The sequence below is a fragment of the Meriones unguiculatus genome, chromosome X, assembly GCF_030254825.1.
Source record: "Meriones unguiculatus strain TT.TT164.6M chromosome X, Bangor_MerUng_6.1, whole genome shotgun sequence".
Taxonomy (NCBI): domain Eukaryota; kingdom Metazoa; phylum Chordata; class Mammalia; order Rodentia; family Muridae; genus Meriones; species Meriones unguiculatus.
In genome coordinates, this window is record NC_083369.1 from 141,136,951 (window position 1) to 141,163,440 (window position 26,490).

At 45.1% G+C, this 26,490-nt stretch overlaps 1 protein-coding gene and 1 non-coding gene across 9 annotated transcripts in view; both read right to left on the reverse strand.

Moving 5' to 3' along the window:
• Window positions 1–8,888, reverse strand: part of Sh3kbp1 (SH3 domain containing kinase binding protein 1) — a 362,797-nt gene extending 353,909 nt beyond the window's left edge. Inside the window, exon 1 of one of the 8 annotated variants that reach the window (XM_060375097.1) lies at window positions 8,521–8,888. In XM_060375097.1, coding sequence (XP_060231080.1) covers window positions 8,521–8,524 — 4 coding nt within the window. In that variant the 5' untranslated portion in view covers window positions 8,525–8,888. The remainder of the gene's footprint in view (window positions 1–8,520) is intronic. The other 7 variants (XM_060375099.1, XM_060375093.1, XM_060375100.1 and 4 more) reach the window with 7 other exon arrangements.
• On the reverse strand, window positions 2,444–2,550 carry LOC132650298 (U6 spliceosomal RNA). The gene has a single exon (XR_009588665.1). It is a non-coding gene; the product is annotated as a U6 spliceosomal RNA (small nuclear RNA).
• Window positions 8,889–26,490: the final 17,602 nt, after the last annotated feature.

The window sequence follows — 26,490 nt, forward strand, 5'->3', positions numbered from 1 at the left end:
CCTAGAAGCTAGATATGGCTGCTTCCTCAATGTTGGAGTCAGGGCTTGCTGCCCTGGGGCCACACACTATGCCTCCATGAGCCCCAGCCTCATCAGCAAGTAAAATAGGCCAGGATGGAACGGAATAGTCCAGCATTTCAGTTCCAGAGACTGAGAAATGAGAACCAGAGACAGGGAGTGTTTTTTATCTTGAAACTTGTAGTTCCTCACTGAAGCCACGTGACACATGAGGTGTTACTCGTTAGGCCTCGAGGAGCTCTTGCAAATAGACCTTGCCAACCTACTTTGCAGTGGTGGGGGTTTTACAGAGCTTCTCTCTCTCTCTCTCTCTCTCTCTCTCTCTCTCTCTCTCTCTCGCTCTGTCTCTCCCTCTCTCTCTCTGTCTCTCTCTCTCTCTCTCTCTCTCTCTCTCTCTCTCTCGCCTGCCATTCCAGCCTCAGGAATTGCAAGTAGTAACCACACTTGGGTGAAAGAGTTACTCAGTCATTCCTTAGCATATGGCACTTGCTGTATGCCAGGCAATGAGCCAGGGCATTGGAGCTGGGGCGACCCGGCTGGAGATGACAGACTTCATACAAGATGAAGTATTGTACAGTTGTCTTTGGAGCAGTCCTCACAATGGAGGCTACACAATGGCCCCCTCAAAAATCTCTATGCCCTAGTACTCAGATCCTGTGACTCATGAAGTTAAGGTTCTTGAGAAAAGAAGCTACCCTGATTCGCAAGTGGTTTCAATAAATAAGTATTTTATAGTAGGGAGAAGGACCAGAAGAAGACAGATATGACAATAGGAAAGCAGAGGCGGGAATGATACAGTTATGAGCCAAGGCAAACCAAGAGGCAACAGAAGCTGAACAAGATGAGGAAAGACTCATCCAGAAAGGATGCAGCCCTTCCCACACCTTGATCTTGACCCTATTAAACTCATTTTTTTGCTTCACACCTGCTGTTTTAAACCACCAGCTTTGTAGCAATCTGCTAGAGCAGCAACAGGAAACTCACACAGGACCACTACAAAGCATGCAAGAGTAACATGCCCTCCCCGAGGAGAGAGCTGTAGGGGCAGGCTCAGAACACGGAACACGGAACACTGAAAGAGAGGGTATGGAGTGCCCTCCAAGCTTCAGAAGATTCTCTAAGGCAGTGGTTCTCAACCTTCCTAATGCTGCAAACATTTTTAGCTCCTCCTGATGTGGTGACCCCCAACCATAAAACTATTTCGTTGCTATTTTATAACTGTAATTTTGCCACTGTTACAAATCATAATGTAATATCTTCAATGCAAGATATCTGATATATGACCCTCCGCCAGGTTGAAACTACTGCTCTAAGGCATTCAGCCTTTGACAGGAGGGGAGGCCCATTCCAGAGATACTTGGGGCATAACTGTAGATTGCAAGAGTAGTAGGGGAAAGTGGGAATAAGTAAATAGGGTGTCGAAGAAGTCAAGAAAAGGAGTTCCAGTCTTCACAGACTCTTTTGTTCTTTCTTTATGTTTTTATCATTTTTCTTTTCCTTTTCATTAATTACAGTTTATTCACTTTGTATTCCCCCTGTACTTCCCTCCCTCATTCCCTCCCGATCCCACCCTCCTTCCACCTTCTCCACCCATGTCCCTCCCCAAGTCCACTGATAGGGGAGGTCCTCCTCTCCTTCACTCTGATCCTAGTCTATCAGGTCTCATCAGGAGTCTTCCTCTGTGGCCTGGTAAGGCGGTTCCTCCCTCAGGGGTAGGTGATCAAAGAGCAGGCCAATCCGTTCATGTCAGAGATCCCTGTTCCCATTACTATGGAACCCACTTGGACACTGAACTGCCATGGGCTACATCTGTGCAGGGGTTCTAGGACATCTCCATGAGTGGTCCTTGGTTAGAGTATCAGTCTCAGGAAAGACCCCATGCCTAGATTTTTTGGTTCTGTTGCTCTCCTTGTGGAGTTCCTGTCCTCTCCAGCTCTTATTATCTCCCCCTTCTTTCATAAGATTCTCTGCATTCTGCTCAAAGTTGGCTATAAGTCTCAGCATCTGCTCTGTTACTCTGCAGGGTAGAGCCTTTCAGAGGCCCTCTGTGGTAGGCTCCTTTCCTGTTCCCTGTTTTCTCTCTCTTCTGATGTTCATCCTTTTTGCCTTTCTGAATGGGGATTGAGCAACTTAGCCAGAGTCCTCCTTCTTACTTAGCTTCTTTAGGTGTACAGATTTTAGTATGTTTATCCTATATTATATGTCTAATATTCACTTATGAGTGAATATATACCATGTGTGTCTTTCTGTTTCTGGGTTACCTCACTGTGGATGATCTTTTCTAGATCCCACCATTTGCCTATAGATTTCATGATTTCCTTGTTTTTAATTGCTGAGTAGTGTTCCATTGTGTAAATGTACCACAATTTCTGCATCCATTCCTCAAATGAGGGACATCTGGGTTGTTTCCAGCTTCTGGCTATTAAAAAATATGGAACACTTCATGAATTTGCGTGTCATCCTTTTGCAGGAGCCATGCTAATCTTCTCTGTATTGTTCCAATTTTAGTATATGTGCTGCCGAAGCGAGAACCTTTACAGACTCTTAATTCAAGTTCATTCAAAGATTCTTATGACTGTGTTTGTGTGTTTTGCGGATAGGAGACAGACTGTTACCATGAGTTACCATGGCAAGAAGATTCTAGAACACCGTCAGAGCAATGCCGGAGATAGTCATCCTCAAAGGTGCAAGGCAGGCTCCACATCGAAAGTACAGAAGTGGAGAGACACTGTCTCAAAAAAAAAAAAAAAACAGCAATGCATAGCAATGATGAAAAAAATACATTCGAAGTGGAACTTTAAGGTGGTGTCTGAGTCTTTTTTCCATTGCTGTAACCAAATGCCCTGGAATGGATAATTTATAAAGAATAGAAGTTTATTTGGTTTACTCTTCTAAAGTTTGGTAAGTCAAAGAGCATGGCACTGGTGTTAGCCTGGCTCCTGGTAAGGGCTGCTTTGCTGCTTCATACCATGGTGGAGAACATCCAAACAGGTTTCTTTCTGTTTTTTAGAAAACTACTAATCCCACCGTGGAGGCTCACTCTCATTACTTAATCCAACCCTATCTGCCTTCCAAAAGGCTCCAACTCCAAATATTATTAACATTAATTGGGGGATTAGGTTTTTAATACACAAATATGGGTGACGTACTCAGAACTTTACAGCAGATGGAATTATTGATAATAAGCTTTTAAAACGTTAAAGTCTAAAAGAAAAGCTAGAATCTTCAAGCAGGAAGAAAGTGGTTGACTATAAATGTTCAGTTATCCGGGAGAAAACAGGAAAAGCCAAATCTACTTAATACAAGTATATTAGGAAGAATGTTGCTGCTTCTCAACTGTGCAGATGCTCCCAGCCTAATGCCCAGGACATCTTGTTGTGAACAGAGTACTTTAAGTTCTCCAATGAGCAGGGAGCACGCATCTGATACATCTGACCATGTGTCAGAACCAGAGATAGCAAGACGTTTCAGCAGGTAAAGAGGCTTGCTGTCAACCATGACCGTGTGAGCTCCAAACTTGGCACCTACAAGCTGGAAGGAGAGAACCAGATCCCACAAGTTGTCCTGTGACCTCTCTGAGCACATCGTGGGGCATGTGTGTGATCAATTAGAAATTTAAAAAGAACCTCCCAGAGAGCTCATTCAAGTGCTGCTTGTTGGGCCCATGTCTAGAGTTCCTGATTTCGTTGGTCTGTTGGGATAATACTGAAGGATTTCTGTCTCTGCGGTGACCCCACAATACTGTCCTCTGAAAACCACTGTCAGTAGCTCTCCTCTAACAGTGGGGAGGATTCTGGTGCTGTTTGTTTCTCCTGTAGCACCTGACCTCTTTGTTCTCAGTAGACTGCTCTGTATTGTTTCACATATTATTTCCCTGCCATAGCTTTCCAACTACTCGTTTTTTTTTTCTCAATATTGAACAAAAAGCCTGAGACTAGAGCTAGCTGATGTTAAAATAGTAGTCATGGAACATACCCTAAAAATTTTTGCTCTTCATCCACCACCTCTGGTCAACTTTGAGAAACGGAAAAAATGATCCCGCTGTTGGGGAACTGGCTGAGCGCTCACAGACTGGAAGAACTGTTGAACATCCACAGTCCTCCCGTGTGCTAGCATCAGGCAAGGCCACCTTGTGATCAGAACAGGACAAGACACAAATAAAGCCACCCAGTAATCATGCTTGAACACAGACAAAACATAAGCTTTCTCCAAACCACAAATGTGGGCAGACATCCCCCAGTCTTGCTAATGTGGGTGCCTGCTGCTTTCTACCAACCCCAATTTTCTTGGCTCCAGTTTTTCCCTCTTCTAAAGAGCATTTGTTAAAATAATCAATCACGGAAGTAGCTCTGGCAGCATCCAACCCACAGCAACGACTGGCATCCTTAAAAGCTCCCCAAACCACCTGCCACAGGTAAAAACCCCTAAGTCAGCCTATACCTCATACCCTCCTGCTCAGAGGCCTCATGTTCCTCATGGTGTGCAAGGAGAAGACAACTCAGCTTGTTGAATTCCAGGTGTGTCCCCAGAAAGGGCGGGTGATGGGAAGATGGTGATGGACTCACAATCTCTTCAAAGACATCATCCTCACCCACTCTCCAGCTTACCCCAGATTCCTCTTCTCTCTCTTTTTTTTTTTCCAGGAGACCTACTATAGCTCTTACTTACATACTGCCACAACCCTTGCACTCAAATCCTCCACTAGACTAAGAAGGTTAAGGAAGTAGGAAGGTCTAAATGTATGCACCTGTTTTCCTGGCACAAAGCAGGAAATCAATACGTACTGAAATCGTGGGATAGATGATAAAACATTTATCACCACACGTAGCATACTTGAGAAAACTAGAAACACACGCAATCCGAACAAATACGAGTAATGCAAAGGCAAGTGGAAGAATGAAATAGGAAATGGCCAAAGTCTCTACAAGCAGTAAGGTTTTGCTCTAGCCACGGGTTATGAAAAATAAGAGAGCCCTTTCTTCCATGCTTAACTTAAGACTTGTTTGTGGAAGGCATCACATTGCATTCATGTTAGCTTTCTTTTAGCACAGCCTACCACTGACAGAGCATGGTCCCAAGCTGTCCAAAGTTTGTTGTTACTCTGGAAATCCTTCAACAGAAGTCATTTGCTTGGCTTGCAAACCCTTTGCTACTCCCAGATTTGGGTCACAGTACTTGCACTGCTCTAATTATAAGAGGCTTTCCCTGTGTCTGGCACTGTAGGCCCCTCCCAGCAAGTTCATAGTGTTCTGTAAGAGACCACTGCACAAATAGCCAACTTCATTTCAGGGTTAGGGATCGTGTGACTTTTAGTTGGTGTTCAGATCAAGGGCTAAACGATATGATCTGATTATGTTAGCCATCAGCAGAAAAATCATCATCAGGCCAAGCAAGCAAACCGAACTGATAAATGGGATAAATCTTCTGAAAGCTAGAGAGATTTGGAGAAAGAGACTGTGTGTGTGTGTGTGTGTGTGTGTGTGTGTGTGTGTGTACATGTGTGTCTGTGTACAGAACCTCAACACCACTAGGTCTTTCTACTAAAAAACAAATAGAATCAACTATTAAATATCTGTACTTCATTGCAAATATACCACTAAGCACTCTTTAGAAAACAGCAGGTGACTTTTGCCCACAGACTACTGCATGCACCTTAAATCCCACTTAGGCACATTATAACGAATTAAATGGCATTCATCTTACTCTTGGTTGCCTCTATGTATGAACACCTGAAATAAAGAATAATTGATTGCTGCACCCCTACTTGCATAATGGCTACAATTTAAAAGTGATACTGGAAAGGGTTTTGAATTGCAGAAGCACTCTCTCATTTTCTTAAGAGAGTCTAAAGAACATAAACAGTTTAGATCTCAGTGATAAACAGGTCTGCTGCTTCTTAAAGGAGACTCCATCCTCTTTCCATTGAGATCTATAAAGCATAACCTGCCTACGCAGATAGGCAACTTCTTTTTGTGTATAACGCTTTCAATAGCCCATTCCTAGGGAAAAATGATCCCAACAACATTCCTTATCACCTCAGGACAAAGCAGTGCATTTCTAAAGTGACCCATAAGGGTTTTAAAGTATTTACTTTTGCCAATGGACTAAATCAGCTTACTAAAGGCAAAGCAAAATAAGAGTGTGAATGAGGTGTGTCTTCCATGGGGTTTCATGCCATCCATCCATCCATCCCTCCCTCCCTCCCTCCATCCCTCCCTCCCTCCCTCCATCCCTCCCTCCCTCCCTCCATCCCTCCTTCCCTCCCTCCCTCCATCCATCCATTCCTCCCTCCCTCCATCCATCCATCCCTCCCTCCCTCCATCCTTCCCTCCCTCCCTCCCTCCCTCCATCCATCCCTTCCTCCCTCCCTCCCTCCCTCCATCCATCCATCCCTTCCTCCCTCCCTCCCTCCCTCCATCCATCCCTCCCTCCCTCTCTCCATCCCTCCATCCATCCCTCCCTCCCTCCATCCATCCCTTCCTCCCTCCCTCCCTCCATCCATCCATCCCTTCCTCCCTCCCTCCCTCCATCCATCCATCCCTCCCTCCCTCTCTCCATCCCTCCATCCCTCCCTCCCTCCATCCATCCATCCCTCCCTCCCTCCCTCCATCCATCCCTCCCTCCCTCTATCCATCCATCCCTCCCTCCCTCCATCCAACCATCCCTCCCTCCCTCCATCCATCCACCCCTCCCTCCCTCCCTCTATCCCTCCCTCCCTCCATCCCTCCCTCCCTCCCTCCCTCTATCCATCCATCCCTTCCTCCCTCCCTCCCTCCATCCCTCCCTCCCTCCCTCCATCCCTCCCTCCCTCCCTCCATCCATCCATCCCTCCCTCCCTCCCTCCCTCCATCCATCCCTCCCTCTATCCATCCATCCCTTCCTCCCTCCCTCCCTCCATCCCTCCCTCCCTCCCTCCATCCATCCATCCTTCCCTCCCTCCCTCCCTCCATCCCTCCCTCCCTCCCTCCCTCCATCCCTCCATCCATCCCTCCCTCCCTCCATCCATCCATCCATCCATCCTTCCCTCCCTCCCTCCATCCATCCAGTATGGATTCAGAGCCTGATCTGCACCGGACATGGCAGAAAATCATTCTGAGCAGCACCCTACAACACAATGTTGCCCCACTGAGTCTCAGGTAGAGGAGAGAAATATTAAACACACTACAAAGGATAATGCTAATCTGAAAACAAAAGAAAAAATGTCATATGAAGAAGGAACTCATTTAGACCTGGTATAGTATGATCACCAAAAAGGGACACTGTGAGCAAAGTGACACTTGAGCTGAGAGGCCACCAGATCACCACCACTTTGGAAAAGGGAAAAGGGCATTTTGGTAAACAATCACAAATGGAGGTTTGAACTTCACTGATCAACAACTTACTGGGTTAAACCTCTCCTTTGGTGCTTGCTGTGCATGCATTGAGCATCCTTTTCCTCTTGTCTATCCTTTGCTGGCTGGTGTATCAAGATCCTACCTATTGCCTGAATACAGAAAAGTCTCACTTTATAATGACTTATTATAATGTGCAGACTGCTATGCTTGGCCTAGAAACACCCAAAATAATCTGCTAGAGGCATAAAAAGCAGGGGCTGGCCATCAGCAGGAACTATTACCTGGGTAAAGCAAATCTTTAACAGACACCAAACAATCACAAGTCCTTTGCTCAATAAAGTGGCCGCTCCACTGGGCAGTAAGGTGGTTTCCACACTGTCAGGTCTATAATAAAAGGGACCCAGAGGACCTACTGTTAGCTGCCTCCACGGAAATTATGTTTGCCAGGTAAATCAAAGACTGGATCACCATTTCCAGTTCCTGGCCCTGCAGACTTAGAGGAGAACATAGGAAGTAGCCTTTGAGGGTCACAGAGTGGAGAGGGGTCCAGGGTGGGGGAGGACAGTCAGAAAGAGTGAGAGCTGGAAACACTAGTGGGGGAATGCATGAAGAGCTCAGGACCCTAAGACAGCCCGGGACTGGGGCGTTTCCTAACCAACCATCACGGACATCATCTGGCAGTAAGGGCAATCTAACCCTCCCCCAAAGACCCCAAGATTCAAGGTTCTCCTCAGGCTGGGCCAGACAGTCACCAAGAACCCCAAGAGCCCTGCATAGGGCCGGAGCCCACCAAATTCAGGTACCCGAGTCTGCAGCGCAGAGGAGGGTGCGCTTGGGTGGGATAATGGTAAAGACAAAACTCTCCCCGCCCACCTGAAAAAGCCAACCACACCCCTACATCCCTCAACCTGAGCAGCCCCGGAGCCAGCCCCCGCGATTCTCTGCCCAGGCCCCCTCGGGTTCCTGCCCGTGCCGCGCGCGCGGGCTCAGCAGGGACACCAAAGCAAGTGAGAGTGAATCGGGGTGCGCAAAGCGAGGGGGGGAGCCCAGCGCGATGTCACTCTCCCGGCCGTGCTCCAGGGCGCCCTCCCCGGGTCCGCGGTCCCGGGATGGTCGCGCCACCCTACTCGCAGAAGGGCGGTAGGGTTCGAACAATCCCTGCACTCACCCATTGGCGCCAAGCCGAGCAGAGCCGCCGAAGCAGCGTGAAAGTTGGCGGAACCGGGAGTGGGGTTCGGGGCACCGAGGTTGCAGCGCCGGGATCGAGGGCGCGGGGGTCGGGACGCAGCTGCAGCTGGGCCGGCTTCTTCCTCGGTGGCGGTGGTGGCAGCTCAGCGCCGCCCGCTGCTGCCTCTGCTGCCGCTGCCGCTACTGCCCTGGGGCGACTCCTGCTGCTGCCGCTGCTGCATCACGGCCTCGCTGCGCCCGGCTGCTCCGGGTTTCCTGCTCACCGCAAGTGGAAATTGCGAAAGAAAAAAAAAAAAAAAAAAGCACCGCCCTGCCCAGTGCCCTGCTGCCGCCCAAGAGCTTGCTCTCCCCTCCTCCTCGCCGCAGCGAAGCTCCGCGGCTCCGCCCGCCTGAGAGGCGCGGCTGTCAGGCGGGGGCGGGGTCGAGGGGCGGGGCCCAAGCGGCGTCCGGTCTGAGTCCGGGGCGCGCCCTCTGGTGGCAGGGCTCAGCCGCCCCTGTCACCGACCTCTCTGCCCCGTCAAGAGCTCTACAGCGGTCGCCCCCTATCCGCCTTTGCTCTGCTCACACCCCGGAAAATGCCGCGAGACTCCTCGAGACAGGGGGAGATTTAGGGGGTCCGTGGGGGTGGGGGCGTCTGAGTTGAGGGGCATGTAGAAAAGGTGGATCAGGAAGGTGGAACCCCGGGGAAAGGAGGGCTGGAGGAAGGGAAGCCGCCCGCAGGTGAAGAGCCAGACACCTGCTGGGTTATTAATAGGTGACACCACCCCACCTCTCCTCACCCCTCATCCCCGGCTGGGAGGGGATAGGGAACCTTGGGAAGAAGGCTGCTAGCGAGGGGTAGGGGGAAAGGGGGGTGGAGGAGACTGCTGGGAGGAAAGAACCTTTCGCTGCAGCTTGGGAACTCTGGCAGGCCAGGTGTGGAGTTTGGAGGACGCAGGTAGTGGGCTGGTGGAGCCCAAAGAGAAGGGTGCAGCGAGGTTCCTGGGCAGGTGTGCTGCTGGGCATTGCCTCTCACAGGACTGGACCCTCCTTACACCTGACCCAGTGGTGGCTGGACCAGGTGTGTAGTTCTGCCGCTTAGGATTTTTTTCTAGGTCCGGAGACAAAGATCGGCTGGTTCTCCGTCAGGCATCCTTGTGCTACATTGATCCTCAAACCCGAATAGACAACAATTTTAGGGGATGCTAAAATGAAAACAAATTCCTAGGCAACTCACAAGCTCCTTTTTTTGTGTGTGGGGGGGAAGCATTCTCCACCACACATTTCAGCCATAGAGACTTGTCTGTAACCACATTCATTTACCAGCCTGTTATTTCCTTTCCACTTTCCACCATCTGGTGGTGGGATGAGATAGTGAGCTACACTAGAGACAAAATAGAAAAAGTGAGACAAGAGAGAAATTACATCATTGGCCCCTGCAAATGGAGGCTGGGGACTAGTGAACCCAAAAGTGACAAGTAAAAGCTGGCCCCGGCCCAGTGGAGACCTGTCTTGCATGCCCAGTGAATAATAATGAGGTATCATTTGTACATTGGTCATAGACGAGGATTTCTGCAGAAACTTTTTTTTTTTTTTTTTTTTTTTTTTTTTTGGTGGGGGAGTCCTCAGCTATAAGGCTGAGGCAAAGAAGACCATGAAGTTAATGAGTTCTGACTTAAGGACTAGCTTGGGACAGATAGCATGATCCTGGAGATGAGTAAGAAGGAGGGAAGAGGAGAGACTTTCAGTCAGGTTGTTAAAAACAAAAGAACAGCAGCAGCATCCTTCTCTAGATACTGTCCATGTGAGTTACAGCAACCTAAACTAATCAAGAGCCAGAAGGCACATCCACACAGCTCTCCTGCTTGTTAGTGCCTTGACATATCCCTGATCTATTCAAGACAATGAAACCTTGGGATCTTGCAAATGACAAACACTGTTACTAGAACATTCTCTCCAAAGCTCAACAAGAACTGAGGATCTGGCTCCCTCTTTTGGCCTCCATGGGCACTGCACACACGTGGTGCATATACAGGCAAAACACTCATACAAATATTTTTTTTAAAGAAATAAAGTCATTGAACACTATTGATGAAATCTACGAGGCTTACTTGGACATCACAGAGTCCAATGCACCTAAAGCAGCAATTGACAAAGGATTCTTCAGAGGGAAAGAACTTGCTTTCACCACTGCTTAATCTTAGTCTTAAACTCAGCCTATTAATTGAATTGCTTTGCCGACCTCGCAAGGATAAAGATAGGTCCCTTGAAGTTTTGAGTCTTGCTCTGTGTTTTGCACAGTCCAGACAATGATCTATGATAGTCATACTTACAGTTTATTGAGTGAGTTTGGTAAGTATATAGCAAGCCAAAGTAGAATTGATAACAAGAGATAGACGGACATCATCAAATCAGGCTCACACACCATCTAATTCTAGCAGAAACTGACTAGGGTAGCATAAAAAGTCAGCTGGAGTTTCTGGCTTCTCTTTCCCATAGTGGGCACTTTCATATCATGGGATTTAAAAAAAAAAAATAGTAGCATCTGTTGGAAATGGTTCACCTTCTAGCTGTTCTCAGGGACACAGTGGTTTTTACTCTTGGGCTGTTTGCCTGTAGTCTCCTTCCTGACCCAGAGTTAGGGGAACCAGCCCAACCCTAGAAAGACAGTCTTGGAAGGACGTTTTGCAACAAAGATGTTTGAGCCTAAAATGGGAGTGGGGAGGAAACCCCAATTCCAGAGCCAGCTTCTCAGGGGGCTCGAACCAGTACAGGCCCATTTTTGCTAATATAATGTACATTACAGTCTGCCTCAAGGATGCTTGACATTTTTGGTGCTGGGGCTTGAACAAACAAGTAGGCAAGTGCCAGACATCTGTGCTCCAAACCGGCCTAACTTTTCCTTCGTGATCTGAAGACCTGAACCCTTATTCCATTATCTGAGTGTACTTCCTGCAATAACAAACTCGGCATTATACACAAAAGAAAGACTGGTAGGAAGACATATTTTTCTTTTAAAAAGTTCTTGAGGTGTGCCCTGACTTTAATGCCTTCACTAAACCAACTGTCGACTCTCTTTAAAACTTGAGAATGTTTCATTTTCAGTGTCTCTAAATTATGAATGAGCATTCCTTTTCCCCGCTTACTGTTCCGTTCTTCTGAATCATTCCTATTGTCCTCTCAGTTTTCTTGGAGAAGCTGTTGCTGACCATCACAAGAAAAGTGAGCGTCAAGATTCCATTCCAGCTGCTGACATAAATACAAGTGTAATTCGGCACCCTGCCTCCTTCCTACCAGTGGATCTTTCAAACAGAACAGCTAATGCAGGATTTCAAAGGAGCTCCAAATGACATTAATTCATTTCATGAACATTTCTAGAGAAATACAATTGTACTTAATACCACATCTTTGTCCCAGTGAACTCCCATTTCTACCAGAATACATAATGAGTTTGGAAAATGCAGAATATCTGACTTGTCACATGAAAATGGCATCACACAATTAAAAAAGGCACCATTGGGTTGCTCAGTTGTAGCAACTTTTGGGATAAAAATGGAAGGTACTTGAGCCTTTACTTCCCTAGCACTTACAACCCGCCATCCCTGCTCTTTCCTATGCTTGGCCTTGACATCTGTAATTTACATGGAATGAATGATACTTTGCTTTGAAAATCTTTAATACCATCTTTACATTAATACAGATTGCATACTGGGTGCTTTACAAAAGACAGTGATTATATGGTACTCTTGGTGAGCTTTATTGGAGTACAAATCTCACAATGCTAGAAAGCAGAGACATGCTTAAGAAAAATTAATGAAAGGTGTCCTAAAGGCCAAAGCTGGAACAGGTCGAGTTACATATGAAATCAATTCAGGAGCTGGAGAGATGGCTGCACTCAAGAGTGTTTGCCACCTTTTCCAGATGACCCGAGTTCTGTTCTGAGCACCCATATCATGTGGCTCACAATCACCTGTAACTTCAGTCCTAAGGGACCTGGTGCCTTCTGGCCTCCAGGAGGACCCGCATACGTGTGCCATACGCACACGTATACATAAACAAAATCATGAAATAAAAAGAACAAAGAAAGTAATCAACAAGAAGAGACCAAGTTGTCCTTTCAGAGATATTCCAATTATTAAATGAAAAAGAGGCAAAGATGAGGGGCGGGCAACGCCATCAGAAAACCAGGATAGGTCAGTAATGATAGTTCATACCTGTAAGGCAGCGCTAGAGGGAGAAAGACTTAGGCAGATGCGTCAACACGAGTTGGAGGCCGGCATAGGCTACAGAGTGAGTTCCAGGCCAGCCTGAGCTACAGAGTGAAAACCTGAACAGGAGGCTGGGGAGATGGTTCAGCAGTTAATAGCTTTTACTCTCTTAAAAGGTTCACTTCCCAGTACCCAAATAGTGGCTCACGATCACCTGTAACTAATTCCAGCTCCAGAGGATCCAATGCCCTCTTTGCTAGCCAACTCTGGGTCCTGCATGCAAGTGCTGCATGGACCCACATATATGCACATAAATAAAAAAAATAATAAAACGAAGAAGACTGTAGTAATAGTTGGTGCAAGCACAATCTAACGGAAATTCCCAAATTAGTGGGTAAAAGTTTAAGTAGAAGGAAGGTATTTACATGCCCTCAAAGTATCTGCCCCTTCATAAATAGCTTCATGCTAACAATGGGGTAAACTAGTGACTACAGTGGGGAATGCCAGCCAATAGCCCTTTACCAAGGGAGCAAAGTCTGTTATCCATGTATTTAAGATAGTAATTTTTATTTCCCCTTCACACGTGTGTGCACTAGGTTAAAGGTAATTTATATGAAGGTCAAAAGCCATAGAAGGAACACTTTGTTGTATTGTGTTGAGCAAGCTGGAGACCAACCTTGGAAGAAGCCACTTTCCCCTCCTCACTGACTGTGAATCCTTTCCAACAAATCCTAGAGAACAAGGTTTACCTGATCTGCAGAGAGGCAGAAACTATCCAATTGGAGCAGGTCCTTCGTGGCCCAATTGCAATTTCCTGCAGAAGTTTCTCTAGCAAAGGAAACAAAAGAGAAGCATACGACTAGAAAATGGTACCAGGTGTCCTTGCTTTCAAATCTAAAGAATGGAGGCCAGTGAGATGGCTTAGCAGGGAAAGGCCAGCAAGCCTGATGACCTGTGCTTAATCCCCAGGATCCACATGATGGAAGGACAAAATCCAACCCCAAAAGTTCTCCTCTGCCCTATATATGTACTGTGACACATGTGCATGTGCACGCGTGCGTGCACACACACACACACACACACACACTCATACACAAATAAAAATGTAATTAAATTTCTATGGAATATCTGAGTGCCAGGCAGTGGTGGCACACGCCTTTAGTCCCAGCACTCAGGAGGCAGAAGCAGGTGGATCTCTGAATTCGAGGCCAGCCTGGTCTACAGGATGAATGTGAGTTTCAGGACAGCCAAGGATACACAGAGAAACCCTGTCGAAAGAAAGAAAGAAAGAAAGAAAGAAAGAAAGAAAGAAAGAAAGAAAGAAAGAAGAAAGAAGAAAGAAAGAAAGAAAGAAAGAAAGAAAGAAAGAAAGAAAGAAAGAAAGAAAGCAAGCAGGGAGGGAGGGAGGGAGGAAGGGAGGAAGGAAGGACGGAAGGAAGGAAGGGAGGGAAAGAGAGAGAAAAAGAAAGAAAGAAAGAAAGAAAGAAAGAAAGAAAGAAAGAAAGAAAGCAGGGAGGGAGGGAGGGAGGAAGGAAGGACGGAAGGAAGGAAGGAAGGGAGGGAAAGAGAGAGAGAGAAAAAGAAAGAAAGAAAGAAAGAAAGAAAGAAAGAAAGAAAGAAAACAAAAAAAGAATATCTAAGTAATGAACTTCAAAAGCAATTAGCAAATTTTATCTAGAATGGACAAAAGAAGGGGCTGGAGAGATAGCTCAGTCAGTAGAGCACTTGTTATGCAAACATGAAGACCTGTGTTCAATTTCCAGCACCTGGTTTTAAAGCCAGGGCATAATGATGCATACTTAAAACCCCTGCACTGACCAATACCCAGGTAGCAAGCCAGTTACTTTCAGTGGGCACTGCTAAACTGACCAGAATCAGGGGAACCGAATACCTTGTGTGGTCTCTGTGCCAAGCAAGTGTGAATAAGACTCTTCAGGCAATGCACAGCAACAGAAGTCTCCATACCCCTATTTGGCACCTGTGGACTCTGCTCTGTGGACCAGATATGGGGCCAGAGGGAGGAGAGACTTGGGTAAACTGAAAAGGCAGCAAGAGGCTAAAGAAATTAAAGGCCAACGTTGTGATGGCATTCCACTGAACAGGAGGAGTGACCATTTTGAAATCCCCCCTCCCTTTTTTTAAAGACAGGATCTCACTATCATATGAAGTTTAGGCTGGCTTGGAACTCTATGTATAAACCAGGCTGGCCTCCAACTCACAGAGATCTGCCTGCCTCTGCAGCATGCATGCTGGGAGCAAAGGTAGTCCTTGAGAGACATTTTTGAAGTTCTGACATACGTTATGCAGATTCTACCAATGTTATTCTTTGCTTGGTTGCTTGGGTATTTGTTTGTTTTTCGTTTTTTTGAGACAGGGTCTCATTGTGTAGTCCTGGCTGTCTTGTAACTCCCTCTGTAGACCTCTCTCTTCCTCCTGAGTGATGGGATTAAAGGTATGAGCCAATACCACCTAGCTTAGAGGATTTTTTAAAAAGATTTACATGTTTTACATATTTTTACATATATTTACATATTTTATGTGTCTGAATAGTTTTGCCTACAGGCATGTGCGTGCATTGTGTAGATGCTTAGTGTCTGTGGAAACCAGAAGAGGGCTCTGGATCCCCTGACACTGGAGTTGTAGGCTATTGTTAATTGCCATGTGGGTGCTGGGACTGGAGCTAAAGTCCCCTGGAAAAGCAGGCAGGGCTTTTAATCACTGAGCCATCTCTTCAGCCCCAAGATAGAGAACTCCAAAGAAACATTTTGTTTGCTGGCTTGGAATCTGGGTAGGTAGGATGCTCAACCAAGTGGAGACAAATGTTTCTGTTGGGTGGGGATGGGGGGGAGATAATAGATTCATATTTGAATCTTCCTAAAAGAGAATAAAATATTGGTTTACACTATAACGCAAATGATCCTGGAAAATAGGATCGTGACCCACAGAAGCCAGGCACAAAAGGTCATTTATTGCATGACTCCACCTCCTAAAAGTCCAGAACAGGCAAATGCAGACACAGAAAGTAGGTTAGTGATCCCTATTGGCTGCTGGAGTTACAGAGAGTTGGCTAAATGGGTACAGGGTTTTGTTTCATTCTAAAGTTAACTGTATGGATGGTTGCACAACTGTGAAAATACTAAAATGGGGAAATTGTACACTTTCAACAGACAATTTGTGCCACATGTGACTTAGACCTCAGAAGTTGAAATGTGTGTAGCAGTCATGATAAAATGTCATGTGGAAAAGGTCTAGTGTTGGATTGCAATGATGATTATAGTACTCTCAATACCACTCAACTGTACGTACACTCAAAAGGTTCACGGGGGTGGACAGAGGACTCAGACATTCAAATTGTGGAGGGCCTGTTACTCCAGTTCCAGGGGATCTAGTGCCCCCTTCTGGCCTCTGTAGGCACTACACCCATGCATGCGAAACATTCGTACACATATAATCAAGCCTTAGACAATTTAATCCAATTTTCTATGAGCTCAATATAATCAATATTTCCAGAGATAACTGATTATCACTGCTAATAACATAAAAAGTTCCTCCAGAATTGATACATGTGGTGCACATGCACACATGCAAAATACCTACACACTTAAAATAAAATAAATCTTTTAAAAATTGTTAAAAGGATGCTATGTATCTTTTGCCACCAGAAAAAAAAAAACATTTGTGGTTGGTGGACTGTGATGCCAAGAGGGGTGGTTTTCCATATGCTTTGCCTCCTTGAGCAATACTCAAGCAGAAAGTCACTACTGCTCTACCCTCAATGCCACCACCTTAGCAAGCTGAGAGCCCAAGGCCAGTTAGTTATCTGAGCTGAGGATGAGGAGTCATGGCCAGCTCCCAGGTCTGGAAGCTCCCAGTGCAAAGAGCCAACGCAAGATGCATTCTCAAGCCCCAGAGGCCACGGGAGTTCATTGAAAAGTCTCTGAACCAGGCACTTACCTAATAAGATGTGGCACAACTCTTATGTAGCATGAAGGTTTATTAAATAGAGTCAGTTAAATCAAGTTTACCTCCTCAGAAATGACTACAGACTAGCCACAGGCAAAAGCGGAGTCCGTGAGGTTTGTCCACCTGTGTCGCTTGCCAGCCCTGAGCTTGGGCTTCTATTCCCCTGCTAACAGTTTTGTTGTTGTTTGGTTGGTTGGTTGGTTGGGGGTTTTTGTTTTGTTTTGTTTATGTCACAGGGGTGTAACAAATGCGGGCACTGACTCGTGGTATGCACTGTAGACCCCATCCCAGACCTGCCCAATTGGAAACAAACTGGCCCATGTTTTAAACAACTGCCCGGAGGATTCTGATTCAGCAACGTAGAAAAACTATCGCTACACCTCTGCTCCTCAGACCCAAGATGAGCAACTGGGTCATCTGAGAATTTCATTTTAGCAAGGAAAATGAGTGCAAGGGGTTCAGCGAGATGGCTCAATGGGTAAAAGTGTTTGCCGCCCAGCCTCATGACTTGAGTTCAATCCTGGGACTCACACAGAGAAAGGATAGAACTGAGTTTCTCAACTTGCTCTCTGAACACTACACATGTGCGATGGAGTACACACACACATGCAAACATGCACACACACATAATTGAAATTCTGAATGTGTTCTTAAAAGAAACTGCGCTGAAGGGAGCTACGCCACACCATGCTCTTTTGTATGTGCAGGCAAAACCTTCATACACATAAAATAAAGCTTTAGAAATTCTAACCAAATCTTCTCTGATCTTAATATTACCAACTTTTTGCTGAGATAATTATCACTGCTAACTGTCAGGTCCCATAGAACTGTAGAACTGTAGAGTCTCAGTGTCTGCGGCTCCTCCCGACACTTTTCATCCCACCCCCTACCCTGAACCTCCTCCAGCCCAGATGCTGGGCTTCCCTTTCCTAGGCCAGATTCCTATACAATGCAGCCATTTTGACTATGCGCTCTCTTGGTTCCCATGCTCTTTCTTGGCCTCTTGACTCCTGGTTCCTCTCTTGGCCTCTTGGTCCTGTAACAGGGCCCCAGACCTTACTATACCCCCAGACCTTAGCACAGCTGACTCCATAATGGAAGTATTATTCAGGCTGTAAAACTCAGCATGTAGACAGCACCACTTGCCGAAACGAAAACAAAGACCTAATCCATCAAAGTCTATAGTCCCCTTTTGCCTAAACTCTATTAACTAAAGCATGTCAGCACAGAACATGGTTTTTGTGCTTAAAAGCTCTTCCTGAGAAAGGCTTGGGACTACACTGGATCCCAAACACCCAGCTAATCAAGACTTTCTATTGGCTTAAACTCGTATCTGATCAGTGTTGTCTAGCAAATACCCCATGAGGTTCCTCTGGTGGTCCACTTCCCACTCTCTTCCTTTCTCAGTCTCCCCACCTACTCCCATGGCCCAGCTCAGTCTGGACCCTTCCATGGAGATGCCTCTAGCTGTTTTCTCCCCCATATCTACAATAAACTTTTCTCAACCATGCCTTGGAGTTGTCATCTCCTTATTTTGCATTCACTAAGTACATAAAATATTCCTATAGAAATTCCTCTACCTATTGTCACCTTAATTGTTTTTAATTTTTTTTTTTTAAATCTGTAACTCCTTCCTAACGCTCTAATGATGCAAATGGAGACCCCTTGCTGAAATCACAGGAGATGGCTTCTGGAGGGGCTCTGGGTGAGGAAGGACTCAGTTGTCCTGAAGGGGCTGGCCACTGGGAGATTGACCATGCTCCAGCAAGTATATGGGCAACACAAAAAAAATGGATTTTTTTCTCTTTTTTCTTTGGGGAGGAGGTTACAAGGGTGGGGGTGGACCTGAGAGGACTGGGAAATGAATGTACATTATGTGAAGTTCCCAATAAGCAATAAAAACATGTTGGGGTAGAAATGGAGATCATTGGAGAATGGGTCACTCTTTTCTTTGGAAGATTCTCAAATTACCTGTATTAGTTGCTGTATCCACATACTTCAAATACATGTGTTTTTGTTGTGGCCAAATACTTAACAAAAAGCACTCTAGAAGAGGAAGATTGATTGACATAGGCTCACAGTTTGAGGTTAAAGGCCATCTTGATGGTGTCCACAGTCAGGAAGCAGGAGAGATGAATGTTCATCCTGAGGGTTTTATCATTATTATTATTGTTGTTGTTTAGCCCAGAATCCCAGCCCAGAAGATGGTAGTACCCACCTTCAGAGAGGTTCCTCCCTCCTCGGTTTCATCTGAGAAACACCCTCACAGACTTGCCTAGAACTGTCTCCAGTCAAGCTGACAGGAAAGAATAACTTTCTGTTTTTCACATAAGATTGATTGAAAAAGATTAATCCTGTCAGGAATACATTTTTTGTTTGTTTTTCAAAATAGAGTTGCTCTCTCTAGTCCTGGCTGTCCTGGACTCACTCTGTAGACCAGGCTGGCCTCAAACTCACAGAGATCCACCTGCCTCTGCCATCCTGAGTGCTGGGATTACAGGCATGTGCTCCACCATGCCTGGCTAGGAATAGACTTTTTTTTATAACATATTTGTCTTAGGATTATTATTGCTATGAAAAACAAAACAAAACAAAACAACAACAACAACAAAAAAAAAAACACCATGACCAAAAGACACGTTGGAGAGGAAAGGGTTTATTCAGTTTACACTTCACATTGCTGTTCATCATCAAAGGATGTCAGGAGAGGAATTCAAGCAGGGCAGAAACCTGGAGGCAGGAGCTAATGCAGAAGCTATGGAGCGGTGCTGCTTACTGCCTTGCTCTTCATGCTTGGCTCAGACTGCTTTATTACAGAACTCAGGACCACCAGCCCAAAGATGGCATCAGCCACAGTGGTCTAGGCCCTCACCCACTGATAACTAATTAAGAAAATACCTTACAGTTGGATCTTGTGGAGGCATTTTATCAATTAAAATGTCCTCCTTTTAAATAACTCTAGTTTTGTGTGTCACATTGACATAAGACCAGCCGGTATAGTATTTCATACCCTTACAAATTTCTGACTTTAAAACACTTAAACAATGCTGTGATATTATTAAAGAAGGTGTTAGGCCTTTTTCAAGGGGTCTGCTCTCAGCCCATTTGCTGTCTGAGCTAATCAAAGTGGAAAAGGTTTTTGTAACAGAGCTTCACTAAGCAGCTGGAACTGGCCTCAAACTCATAATTCTGCCTCTGCCTCTCAAGTGCTGAAATTACAGGCGTATACCAGTACCCCTGACTAATGATGCTTAATCTGACAGTCTTCTTCCTTGCACCCACCTTGATTATGCCCATCTAGCCATTTGCTACCCAGAAAATACCATGAGCAAGAAGAAATTTTTGGTTGGTTTGTTTTTGAGGCACAGTCTCTTGTGAACGAGTTTGACCCTGCAACTTGCTACAGGATGAGTATGTCCTTAAACTCCTGAACCTCCAGCTTCAGCCTCCCCAGCGTTGAGATTATAGGCATACACCAGGACTCCAGGCTGCAAGAGACAATCATGAAATGAAATGTTGTCTTATTCAGAATTAAATGTCATTGGCTGGAAGGATGGCTCGGCTGGTAAAGGATAAGATTGAGGACTTGAGTTTAGGTCCCCGGAACACCTACACAAAAACACAGAGCAGTGTTGAATGTTTGGACCTCCAGTGTTAAGGGTGGGGTTTTGAGAGAAACGAGTAGATTCCTGTAGTGCGCTGGCTAGCCATTCTAACCAAATGGGCTGAAACAATTAGGGATGCAACACCCTTCACAATAGCCACAAATGACATAAAGTACCTTGGTGTGATTCTAACCAAGCAAGTCAAAGACTTGCATGAAAAAAACTTCGAGTCTCTAAAGAAAGAAATAGAAGAAGATATCAGGAGTTGGAAAGATCTCCCGTGCTTGTGGCTTGGCAGTAAAAATGGCCATCTTACCAAGAGCAAGCTACAGATTCAATGCAATTCCCATCAAATTACCAACATCATTCTTTACAGACCTGGGAAGAAAAATTCTCAACTTCATATGGAATAACAAGAAACCCAGAATTGCTACAACAATCCTCTACAATAAAAGATCTTCTGGAGGTATCTCCATCCCTGATCTCAAACTGTACTATAGAGCAAAAGTGATTAAAAAAAAAAAAAGCTGCATGGTACTGGCATAGAAATACAATGGTGGGTCAATGGAATCGAATAGAAGACCCAGAAATAAACCCACACACCTATGGATACTTGATTTTTTACAAAGATGCTAAGCCCATTCAATGGAAAAAAAGATAGTATCTTCAACAAATGGTGCTGGTCTAACTGGATGTCTACATGTAGAAAACACAAATAGATCCATATGTATCACCCTGCACAAAACTAAAGTCCAAGTGGCTCAAAGATCTCAACATAAAACCAGACACACTAAACCGCTTAGAAGAAAAAGTGGGGAAAAGTCTTGAACTCATTGGCACAGGAGACAACTTCCTGAACAGAACACCAATAGCACAGGCTCTAAGAGCAACAATCAATAAATGGGACCTCATGAAACTGAAAAGCTTCTGTAAAGGAAAGGACACTGTCATTAGAATAAAATGACAGCCTCCAGACTGGGAAAGGATCTTCACCAACCTTATATCTGACAGAGGGCTAATATACAGAATATATAAAGAACTCAAGAAGTTAAAAAGCAACAAATCAAGTAATCCAATTAAAAAATGGGGTACAGAGCTAAACAGAGAATTCTCAATTGAGGAATATTAAATGGCAAAGAAACACTTAAAGAAATGCTCAACATCCTTAGTCATTAGGGAAATGCAAATCCCATCAGAATGGCTAATATCAAAAACTCAAGTGACAACACATGCTGGAGAGGGTGTGGAGAAAGGGGAACCCTCCTCCATTGCTGATGGGAATTTAAACTTGTACAACACTTTGAAAATCAATCTGGCACTTTCTCAGACAAGTAGGAATAGTGCTTCCTCAAGATCCAGCTATATCACTCCTAGGCATATATCAAAAATATGCTCAAGTATACAGCAAGGACATTTGTTCAACCATGTTTGTAGTAGCTTTATTCATAATAGCAAGAATCTGGAAACAACCCAGATGTCTCTCAAATGAGGAATGGATACAAAAAATGTGGTACATTTACACAATGCAATACTACTCAGCAATTAAAAACAAGGAAATCATGAAATTTGCAGGCAAATGGTAGCATCTAGAAAAGATCATCCTGAGTGAGCTATCCAAGAAGCAGAAAGACACACATGGCATATACTCACTCATAAGTGGATATTAGACATACAATATAGGATAAACATACTTAAATCTGTACACCTAAGGAAGCTAAGCAAGAAGGAGGACCCTGGTTAAGATGATCAATCCTCATTCAGAAAGGCAAATGGGATAGACATTGGAAGAGGGTGAAAACAAGGCCTCAAACAGGAGCCTACTCACATAGGGTGAAAGACTCTACCCAGCAGAGTACCAAAGCAGATGCTAAGACTCATAGCCAAACTTTGGGCAGCATGCAGGGAATCTTATAAATGAAGGGGGAGATAGAAAGACCAGGAGGGGACAGGAGCTCCTCAAGGAGAGCAACAGAACCAAAAAATCTGGGCCCAGGGGGCTTTTCTGAGACTGATCCTCCAACAAGGACCATGCATGGAGACAATCTAGAACCCCTGCACAGATATAGCCCATTGGCAGTTCAGTGACCAAGTGGCTTTCCTAGTGAGAGGAACAGGGACTGTCTCTGACATGAACTCAGTGGCCTGATCTTTGATCACCTCCTCCGGAGTGGGGTGCAGCCTTACCAATCCACAGAAAAAGATAATGCAGCCAGTCCTGATGAGATCTGATAGCCTAGAGTTAGATGGAAGGGGAGGAGATACTCTTCTATCAGTGGACTGGGGAAGGGGCATGGGAGGAAAAGAGGGAGGGAGGAAAAGAGGGATCTGGAGGGGCTGGGGGAGGGAGCTACAGGTGGGATACAAAGTGAATAAATTGTAATAAATTAAAAAAATTAAAAATAGTAACTAAATATAATCAGCATCACTGATGGACAAGAAGGGTCTTTAATAGTACCTCGTCCTCTTCTGCTAATATTAGTGTAAATCAAGTGTTATTATATCTGTTTTAGCAGCTGAGGGGACCGGAGTTCAAAGAAGCTAAATGCCATGCTCTGTCAGTATACCTTCCCAGAAAAGAGCAGTTCAGGGAACAGAAGGGCAGTTGTGCCTGATTGGATTAGAAATGATGGGATTGTCTGAGATCTCACTAAACAACTTATTTGTTTTGACACGGTTGAGAGTTCCTACCTAATGGTCTTTACACAGAATATGGGGGTATCCTCACAGATGTTTTGCTTGGCAAGGGATCTGAACACATTTGCGATTTGGACGCACAGCAAATGCCCATGGCATAACACTGCATGAGAAGACTCAGCTTGCACACTGACCTATCTCAGGCACTCATGTTGCCTTTTAACTTAGAAAAGACAACCACTTCCAAAGGCCATCTTGCAATGAAGTGGTCCCAGAAACAACTTCCTCTCTCTCTCTCTCTCTCTCTCTCTCTCTCTCTCTCTCTCTCTCTGTGTGTGTGTGTGTGTGTGTGTGTTATAGCTGGACTTTGCTACTTTGTGGGTTCTTCTTTTTCCCTATCCTTTATCCTTCAGGTTTTACCCCTATCACTAGACAGGAGAGAAAGAAGGATAGAAGGGAGAGAAGGAGAGATAGAAATCCTGGAATCTAATTTCTTCCTTCTTTTCTCTTCTTTGAGCATGACTACTAACAAACCACAACACTCCCCTCCCCCCACCCCCCACAACGAGCAACAACCACCAAGCCCTCATCTCGGGGTCCTAGCATTTCTATACCCTTTAAAAAGATGCCAGAATTCCAAACATCACACAATCGCAGTAACTTCATGCAGCTGGCCAAACCAGGCCTCTGCTAGCACAGAAGGCAAAACATACTCAGCTTCTTCAGATAGTCTGAAGCATATCCCCACACCTGGGAAAACAAACAAACAACAACAACAAAAAAAAAACCTATTCTTATAATATTTCTGTGGTTTTAAAAGAAACCAAAATTCCATTCAGACTACACTCTGGTAAGTAGGTGTATGTGTGTGCCTGTTCATGTGAGTGCAGGCACATACATGCCATCGTGTGCCTGTGGAAGTTAGATGGTCAGCCCGGCCTTTCTGTCTTGATTGAGCATCTCAGTTGTTAGCTAGCTAAGCCAACACCCTCGTGAGTATCAGGAGATGCTCCTGCCTTCATCACCCAGATGCCTCTAAGGCAGTGTGAAGATTACAAATGCTTTTGCTAACTACATCTGGCTTTTCAAAAAAGAACGAAAAAAAATTTATTGAATTTTTATTTTTATATTAATTACCGTTTATTCACTTTGTATCCCAGCTGTAGCCCCTCCCTCCTTCCCTCCCAATGCTACTCTCCCTCCCTCTTCTCTACCCATGCTCCTTCCCTAGTCCACTGATAGGGGAGGTCCTTCTCCCCTTCCATCTGACCCTAGCCTATCAGGTCTCATCAGGACTGGCTGCATTGTCTTCCTCTGTGGCCTGGTAAGGCTGCTCCCCCATCAGGGGGAGATGGTCAAAGAGCCAGCCACTGAGTTCATGTCAGAGACAGTCCCTGTTCCCCTTACTAGGAAAACCACTCGGACACTGAGCTGCCATGGGCTACATCTGAGAAGGGAAGAACAAAAATTTTTAAAGGTGTATGTGCGCCTCTGTTTTTCATAGCCATAAACTGTGAGCAACACAGATCACCTAACCTTCATATAGGTACTAGCCCTTTCCTGGCCACCTAAATAAATAAATGAAAAGGCTTCCATGCTACTATGGATCTGATCTCAAGTCGTCAGGCTTTGGGGTGCTATTACACATCAAGCTACTTCCACAGCCCTCTTTATTTCTTGAGCCAGAAGACCATAAAGGTACAGCCTGGGGCCTAGGTATGTAATCCTGGGAGATTTCTTTTTATGGATCAAGTTCCTCATCTAGTATCTACCTCATAGAACTTTAGTGAACTCTAATGAAGTAACTCTGATAAAGTCCTGGGAGAGTGTCTGGCATAATTATAATAAATGAAAGGACTGCTTTTGGAGATTGTTATCTCTTGGGACTAGGAATCTTGCTCAACTGGCAGAGTGCTTGCCTAGAATGAATGAAGACCTAGGTTTAATAGGTTCAACCCCTGGCACCACATAATACCACCTGTAGTGGTACATGCCTGTAAATGACCTGACTTGGGAGGTGAAGTTAGGAGGATAAAAAGTAAAGGGCCATCCTGGACTACATGAGACCCTGCTTCCAAGAAACAAACACAAGGGGTGTCATATCTATACTATTTTATGTTTTCTTATTTTAATAGTTTAAAATAAGTAACGATACGATTGAACAAATAAATATCTAAAGTGATTATAGGCTTTTAAAGTGAGTGTCGAAATTAACAACTGTAGCAAAATGTCCTAAAAAAATACCCTCAATCTTAGCACATTGACTACTTGTGTTTGTCATCACCGCACCCCAAAACTGCTAAGAGATAGTGCAGGAATAAGTGAGATTCCTCTGCCAATGACAAGGACAGAAAAGGAAACACACAGAGCTGGACCTGTCAAGGTGGGATGCAAACAGAAGCCTGGAGAGGTGCAGGCTTAGCAGGAAGCCATAAAACTGGAGCTTGCAGCAGGTTCTGAAAGGGACTCCTCGATCAAACAAACTTCCACAGAGCACAAAGCTCAGATCAAAGACATGGTGTCACCCTTGCTACACTGAGTGGCTGCATCCTCAGGTCCTCCCCTGCTTCTCGCTCAGGCAGGAGATGCCTGGTTATGCATGCATCTAGCCCAGAACCATCCACTTCCTAATACAGCAAGGAACGAGGCCTGCTCATCTTCCCTGTCCTCCTGGATACAATGAGAAGAGAGGCACCTTCAGAATCACTCAAGGTGACCTAGAGAAGAGATCCCCAGGTGTGGGCATGGAAGAAACTTCAACCTGACATTGTTCCCTGGAGGACCAGACCCCAACATGCGGGCATGTGAGATCAGCAGTGGCTTCTCATTGCCTGTGTAAACTGGAATCACTGGTGAGAAATTTCTGGAGAGTCTTCAGAATTGCTGTAGTGAGCAGGCACAGTCAATGCTCATGACTTTTAAAAAAAAAAAAAAAAAAAACTTCTAAATTTTTTTTAATTAAACCTCCTTTCCCTTAGGCTGCACATTAGTTTCTCAAAGGCAGACAGGTCCAAAGTGATGGCAGCAATTTGGCATGATCCAGCACAGGGTTCACAGGAACCAGTGAGGACAAATCCTTTATATGTGTTCTTCTAAAAACCATCCTGGTTTAACAGGTGCTTGCTTGCAGTTCTCATTCCCTGCAGCTTCTATTCACATGAACTTGTAGATGCTGGAAGTCCAGTGGTCTTTGAAACCATATCTTTTACCATAATTGACAGGAGTTGGTAGGCAGGAAGGAATTCCCCAGAGACCTTGATATATCCATTTTGGTTCCCAGAAACCCCCTAGGAATGGTTTCACATGAGAATGAAATAGTCAAGCTCACAGCAAAGCTGCCATGAGTGCTACAGCTGTCTTTCACATGAGAAATGATGTCCAGAACTTTCTAAGTGTAGCTGCAAAAAGACACATCCCAGAGCCACAACTGTGCAGCTTGTTTTGAAAGAAACAGTTGTGGGTGAGGAAAGGGTGGTCAAAGCAGAGACTGTAAATCTTAAGTTGGTGGCACTGGAGCCCATATTATGAAGCGTACCCAATGCCCTAAGCAGCAGCACCCCA